The sequence below is a fragment of the Helianthus annuus genome, chromosome 9, assembly GCF_002127325.2.
Source record: "Helianthus annuus cultivar XRQ/B chromosome 9, HanXRQr2.0-SUNRISE, whole genome shotgun sequence".
NCBI lineage: Eukaryota > Viridiplantae > Streptophyta > Magnoliopsida > Asterales > Asteraceae > Helianthus > Helianthus annuus.
The window spans coordinates 42,783,992-42,791,699 of record NC_035441.2 but is presented as its reverse complement, the minus strand read 5'-3'; the positions used below and the strand labels follow the sequence as shown (position 1 = coordinate 42,791,699).

Below are 7,708 nucleotides of genomic sequence, written 5' to 3'. Positions count from 1 at the left end.
TGTGAGATAATCCCACAACTCCTAAGATGATCTTGAAAAGAACCACTAAGGTGTTCACCTCCTCTATCGGTGCAAAGGACTTTGATTGTTTTCTTGAGTTGATTTTCAACTTCACTTTTGAAGTCTTTGAACATTTCAAATGCTTCATCCTTGTGCCTTAGTAAATACACATAACCATAATGACTATAGTCGTCAATAAAGGTAACGAAGTATCTTTCACCATTCTTAGTCATCGGCTTAAAAGGACCACATACATCTGAATGTATGATACCTGGTAAGTCTTTTGCCCTTTCAAAAGTTCCACTAAAGGGTGTCTTGGTCATTTTGCCTTGTAAACAAGATTCGCATACATCAAATGAATTATCTTCATTTGTATTTAAAAGACCATTTTTCTGAAGTGTATGCATGCGATTCTTGCTTATATGTCCAAGGCGACAATGCCAAAGATAGGAATCACTCAAATCCATTTTAAGTTTCTTGTTGGTTACTTGGTACATTGAGCTATCGTATGATGCGTTATCATGATCTAATTCATAAATGCCATTTAAAGACATAGTTTTAAAATAAAACACATCATTCATAGAAACATAAATGTCTTGGTTAACAAATTCAAATTTAAAACCACATTGTCTCAAAAGGGAAACATAAATTATGTTCCTAGTCAAACTAGGAGCATATAAAACATTCTTCAAAATAACTTCCAAACCACTTGGAAGTTCTAAAACGTAGTCTCCTTGAGCTTCGACTTCAACTTTTGCTCCGTTGCCCATAAAGAGACTAGCGTCTCCCTTCTTGTAATGTTTATTTCTTTTGAACCCCTGCAACGAATTGCAAATATGAGTTCCACATCCGGTATCTAGTACCCATGTGTAAGAAGAAATAACAATAAGCTCAACATGTATCATAAAGATAGTACCTGAGGTTTGCCCTGCATCCCTCTTGTTTTTCAACTCTTTGAAATAGGTCGGACAATTTCTCTTCCAATGTCCTATCTCACCACATTCAAAACATGGGTCACTCGTAGCAACCTTTTGCTTCTTCTCTTTTGGTTTGGCGGGTTTTGCTTTAGCTTTTCCTTTTCTCTTTCCCTTGACGTGTCCCTTTCTTTTAGCATAGGTTGCTTTAGAGTCGGGGTGGGGCCTCTTCTTGTTGCCTCCTTCATTGATCGCTAGGACGGGTAAAGCCTTTTTGCCCATTCCTGCTTCGGCAGTTTTGAGCATTGCATGAAGCTCACCAATGCTCTTGTCCCATCCATTCATGTTGTAATTCATTACAAAGCTCTCAAATTTCTTTGTTAAAGAGTTGAGGATCAAATCCGTAGCCAACTCTTTAGAGACGGGACAATTTAGCCTTTCAAGGCGATCAATGTGGCTTTTCATCTAAAGGACATAAGATGATACCGATTGGGTTTCCTCCATTCGACATGCATGAAGCGCCCGAACAGTTTCGAAGCGATCTACCGTTGCTTGTTGTAGGACATCTCCTTTAACTGGGTAATCATGTCGTATGCCCCGTGATGTTCAAAATCCTTTTGAATTTCGGGAATCATAGTTCCCAACATGAGGCATGAGGCTTGCATGGATTCCTCGGTATACATAACCTAATCATTGTAGGCTTCCACATCTTCCACGTTAGGTTCATCGGGAATAGGATCGTCCAACACATAGGATATCTCTTCTCTTGCTTGAGAACGATTCTCAAGTTTCGAAACCAATCCATGAAGTTGTTATGGTTGAGACGATCCTTTTGTAGGATGGTTCTTAGTGATAGGTTTCGGACGATTTGGTTAGTCGGGTTTGCATTGTTAGCGGCCATCTACAAAATTTAACAAGTTCAATTTTAGTATTTTCGATATTATTATATTTTAATCATTAATACCCTTTTGTGCCTTAAAGACGATTAATAGTTAAAATCTAGAATCCAACGTTATATTTAAATATTGGTTAGCTGACCTTTATCCCTCTATTTAAATTAACAAGGTAGTTAACGTTTGATAATTGCAACTCTTTGCAATTTCTAGCCATATGGGATCGATTAAACATCTTTATGTTTAGTTGGCATGTTTAATCCCATCAACACCTTTCTTCCCCATGCTTCGGTGACCCTAAGTTCATGGTTTCCAAATCAAGTCGTCCAACTTATACACACGTGTGAGTTTATACACATAAGTAGTTAGGTGACCTTTATCCCACAAACATGGTAAACCCACCTCGAACATACAAGTTCCCTCAAATGTGGTTAGGTGACCTTTATCCCACAATAAGAGTTCCCAAGTGTTTCGAGTGTTGTATAAAGGATGGTGTTTGACTTGTTTTATAAAAGGGTTTTCAATATTTCAAAATTCTAGTTTAGAAAATATTATGTACCATACATTTGAATGCATTCAAATCAATGGTACTTTAGTGAAAACTAATTTTCAAGGTTCTTTTTAATAAAACCCATTTTATTACAAAATCATTAATTTTTAATAAAACCTTTATTAACCATTTTAATAATTTTGTTAAGAACCAATTTTACGCTTGTTGTTGATTATTAGTTTGTTAAGTTATGCATATCGTCATATCATCTAAAACAACAAAATAAGCAACCAAACAAGCATATTTTACATAACAATAGGTGCATAACCATAGCCAACTATTTTGACAACACTTGTTAGCTGAAACAAGTGTGCCAAAAGGTCCTTCCTAAGGGGTGAAAATTGACACAAATAATATGTCGATTAACTCCCACTTGATCCCCCATCCAAATGCTTCAAGTCTCCTTCTTGTGTTGTGATTTCTCCACCTTCTTTGAGCTTCCAAAAGTCTTTAATTTTCAGCTCCAAACTCCTTTGGACTTCAAAAAAAATGAGTTTTGGTTATCGGGTTAAAATCCCGTTGAGAACGATGAAGTTCTTTGGACCGAATATTGTGGTCCAAACCAAAACCGCATTTTTGTGTGCATCTTCTTTTACAAAATATATCCTAATACATTTTTTCTAGTAAAATAAAATGCACCTAATCTATTTATTTTACATACCAAATGAAAATAAATAAATTACATATCTTCTAATGGAAGAAACAAAATAATAATTATTACAACCCATTGAAATAATAAATAAAATAAATCACAACGCAATCATTCAACACAAGGTCATGGCTAGGTCATATGCACCAAAATATATATCCAAATATATATATATATATATATATATATATATTAATTTCAAGAAACATATAAAAAAATGGTTCCCTTTTATAAACATTTTCGGCTAATGTTCAAAAAACCGAAAAGGTAAGTTTTGCCCAAACAAACAAATCATCCATATGAAATAATTTTTCAAGATTCTCTTATGCATGTAAGAAAATAATCTTGAAAAACAAAGGGATAACCATATTAAAATTTTCGGCCATAGGGTTTTATTCAAACCCAAAACCTGAAATTTTAATCTTATTGAAACATGCACTCATATAAGCGCCTCTAGATGCCATTGATGGGATTTTAATATGTTTATCAAAGTAATTTCATCCATATGAAATAAAAACGCAGCGGAAATAATATTTAAAACATGTTTCCTTTTAAGATATAAATTCCATTTATAAGCAAAATCCCAAAACCCGGATCCATATATGAACATGCATACTATCAAACACAACCATAGGGTGTTTAGAATACTACCTTCTTGGAGTAATAGGATGATGAAACGGATGATGATTCTTGAAATGGTTGTCCTCAAGAGTAGAAGACCTCAAGCTTGTATACCCCAAGCTTCCAACAAACACCACGAGATTAGCTAGGATTTTAACACTAATGGTCAAGACCCGAACATTTGAGAAAATTCCCTATGGTGGCCGAAATTTTAGAGTAAAATTACTAGTTCACCTTCTTCATTTGGTCATCCAATTCCTTTTATAACCATGAGAGATGTGCACCTTCTTTTGGGCCAATCACCAAGCTTCTTCCACATGCAAGTGCATGAGAGTTCATTGGACCAAAATGGTCTTCGAAAGACCATCCAATCAAATCCTCTCTAACACATGCAAAAGCATGAATTGTGATTGGACCAAGATCTTATCTTGGTAAGACAAAAGGGGGGCCCACTTCTTTATTTTATAAAAAAAATCAGATTTCTTTTATAAAATTCAAGTCTTGGTTTATATATTTATAACTTTTATAAATATAACACCACATAAATGCAAGACTTTATACAACCTTTTTAAAATATTATTTAACCCATTAAATAACCAAATAAAATGTTCTCTCAAAATAAATTATCCATATATTTATTGGTTTCTCAAGTGTAATTATTTAGAACACCAATTTCTAAATATTGTAAGTGTTAATATTTATTTGTTTGATCATATCACAAATAAATAGTATAAGTGTTTGTCTAGCTTGTATTTGGGTATGACTCGACTTGGATCATAACGTACTAGCCACATCAATTTAATATGTGTCTTGAGCATATAGAGTCCAACAAAAACTACAACGGTCACTTGCTTGGTCTTCACAGGATCCCGAGAATTTCAGAAGCTTAGTTAGGATTCATTTTTTACTTTGTATTATATATAGGCCCGATCTAATGGAGTTAGACACAACTTACACACTCTACTCACTCATATCACTACAAACACCATTGTAACACACAGTAGTTTTTACATTGTTATATGAAGATGATTTGTGTAGTTTCCAGCTCCTTGGGTTTTTTTGTGCCGAAGATCATCTTCAAGAAGAAGATCAAGGGCTTTTTCCCCGTGATAAATCTCTTGTGTTGTTACTTATTCATTGCATTCATCCTGATCACATTACACTTTACCTCTTTTTACCTAAAAAACTGTTTTCTACACTTAGGATCCTAAATATCAAACCCGGTAATTCTACAAGCACCTCACCACACTTTCTCATTTTAGTTGTTAAGTTCATCATGTTAATTTTTTATCGAAACAATCTGACGCCCACCATGGGGCAATTGGTGCTTTTCATCGTAAAATTTCTCTTGAAAATTCTATTAAACCAAATTTTTTCAAAGTTATTCTCGAAAATGGCTTCTCAGCACAAATCACCATCAACTTCATCCTCTATTACTGTTGCGACCTTTGGAACCAGCAACCATCTTCCTCCTCCAGCAAACTAGAGGAAAACCACTGTTGTGGGAAACACTTTTTCAGGATCTGGGAAATCTACTACGCTACCCATGTTTGCTTCTAATGATGAGATGTTGTTGCTGTTTGCTACGGTAAAGGATCAGATGAAGCAGCAACAGGAGACCAACCAACTACTATTCAAAGAGCTTAGGGAATTGAAGAGCTCCAAGGACCCAGTATAGGTGACGACGCCTTTGCAGTCCATGATCCTGAGCTTCGGTATATCAGGATAAGCAACAGTTGGTTGAACTTCTTCCGTCAGGGTCACAACAAGCAGATATCTAGGTGTCACACCAGGATCCTTATTCCATAATCCTAACACTGGTAACCTTGTTAGTAATAATTCATTAGACACTACTAATTTTGTGAAGGGTTCAGGTGTTAATCCTAAGTTGTCAAGAGAACTGAAGAAGTAAAAGGATATGATATCTAGTGTGCCAGGAGTGGTACAACCTATACCGTAAGTATCACCAGAAAGCCACAGGATCTCTTCGTTTGCTCCTCCCATATGCAGTGCAGAGATCTTAAAGAGATTCCAAATTCCAAATATGAAGCTTTGCGGTGGGACTACAGATTCTGAGAAACACGTGGCTTAGTACAAGGAGAGGATGGAGATCAAAAAAAAGCCTGCTTGTGCAAAGGATTTTGTTCCATAAATATGTTAGGAACAAAAGCCTTAATTTTAATTTATTTAGAACATAAACTTGAGCATGCCATCTGGTCAAAGCATCGAAGCACAATTAGTCTAGAGAATTACTATAATGAGGTGAGAACCTCATATGATTTGCAAAAAGATAGTAAGAATTAGTGAGAATATACCAAAAGAAAGCAGTGAAAAAAGTTCGTATATCCGCCACTGGACGCATCCCATACCTTCGAGTCGCATCCCATGCCCCTTTGAAAGTCATGGTGTTTTGAAAGTCGTGGTGTCCATGTGTCCATTTTTATTGGATTTCATTCAAAGACGTATCACGTACTTGAAAGACTCATCTTGTGCACGATGTGCCGCTCCAAGGACCCATGAAGTTGCTAAATTTGAAAATAGTATTGCTCAATGGTTACTTTTGTAATTTTCCCTTATATTTATGTGGTGTTTTGATTTGCAAATCGTTAAAAAATGACCTTTCTACGCCACTTCCAACTTTTAACATATTTTACTCTATTACTCTCAAACTAATTGAACAGTTAGCTAGATCAAGTAACACGTCACTAAACAAGAACCATATCATAAAAAATGACACGCCGGATGTCACGTCACTTAACAAGTGGTACATCAGCCAAATAATTAAATAGGTTAGGATTTAGTTAATTTGGTATGCCAAGGGATAATGTGGGGAAAATGAGTTGAAAGTTGGATGGGAGGTGGTATAATTCGTTATTTAAGTTTAATTTATTTAATTTTTTTTAAAAAATAGTTTAATTTATTTAATGAAGTGGCAATGGAAAGTGCTAGGGATGAGCAAAATGGACCCGGTATCGGTATCGAACCGGTACAGGTACCGAATTTACTGAACCGGATACCTTTTCGGTACCCAACTTTTAACATTTCGGTACCGGTTCTTTCGGTACCGGACGGTACCAACTGAGGCCACATATGTGACACTAACGTGGCTATTTCCTTAACCACACCTCTTTAACACTATAATTATCTCCAACAAGATCCAAATCAAGAAATAACCAGGACAAGCTATATTCTCTCAACTAAAATTAAAAGGCAAAATTACTAATTTACTATACAAACCAAACTTGAAATATAAAACCATTTAACATCATCAAGAACCGAACTCCAAATCTAACAGTTTACCACACTACCTGCCTACCTACATCAACTGCCCACAAGAATTTAGACTCATCATCAACAACCGAACCGGACCGCCAATCACCATCCACCCGAACCGGTGCCCGACAAACCGGGCAATTCAACACTTTCACTAGCCACAAATCCACACACTTTGCATGAAACAAATGGTCACAAACCGGAAGCGCACGACAAAACTCTCCTTCTTTGAAACACTCCAAGCAAATCGAACAATCATCCGAGGTAGTTGCGGCGGAGTATCGGAACATGGGAAGATTGTTCTGCATGCCGGCGTTGTGGCGGCGGCTCCTGCGGCGGTTGGCGATGGAGCCGGCGATGAGGAGGTTGAGTAGAATAATTGCAGCAAGGCCCAGAAAGATTAGAAAGATTGAGAGAATAAGGAACATGATGATGAGTTTGAGGAGTATTGATAAGAGTTTAGGGTTTTGTTTGGGTGGTAAACGGTGGTTAACGGTGGCATGGTGGTGGTGTTGGGTGGTTGGCATGTCAAAGTTGGATCTTGAGGGAGGAAATTGGTGAGTTTAGAGAGAGAATGTGCCGGCGGTTTGAGGAGAGAGAGACATATGACGACAGATGTTGATGGAACTTGAAATAGGTGTTGAAATCTGTGGGCTTTGTCGGTTTAACTGACTGCGATAGATTAAATGTTTGCAATGAAAGATAGTGATGTGATAAATGCTACACTACTGCATAGATATAATATTTTAATAAGTTTGTTGTTACTTAGTCATGGCTTTATAGCCTAGTGGCATTTATGTGGTGGGAT

General features: G+C 36.5%; 1 protein-coding gene across 1 annotated transcript; it reads right to left on the bottom strand.

Moving 5' to 3' along the window:
- Positions 1 to 6,734: 6,734 nt before the first annotated feature.
- Positions 6,735 to 7,208, bottom strand: LOC110875588 (probable E3 ubiquitin-protein ligase ATL45). Its single transcript, XM_022123783.1, has 2 exons — positions 6,936 to 7,208; positions 6,735 to 6,824 (listed from the first exon to the last, which is right to left on the bottom strand). Exons 1-2 carry the CDS (start codon positions 7,206 to 7,208, stop codon positions 6,735 to 6,737), a joined length of 363 nt encoding a protein of 120 aa, XP_021979475.1.
- Positions 7,209 to 7,708: the final 500 nt, after the last annotated feature.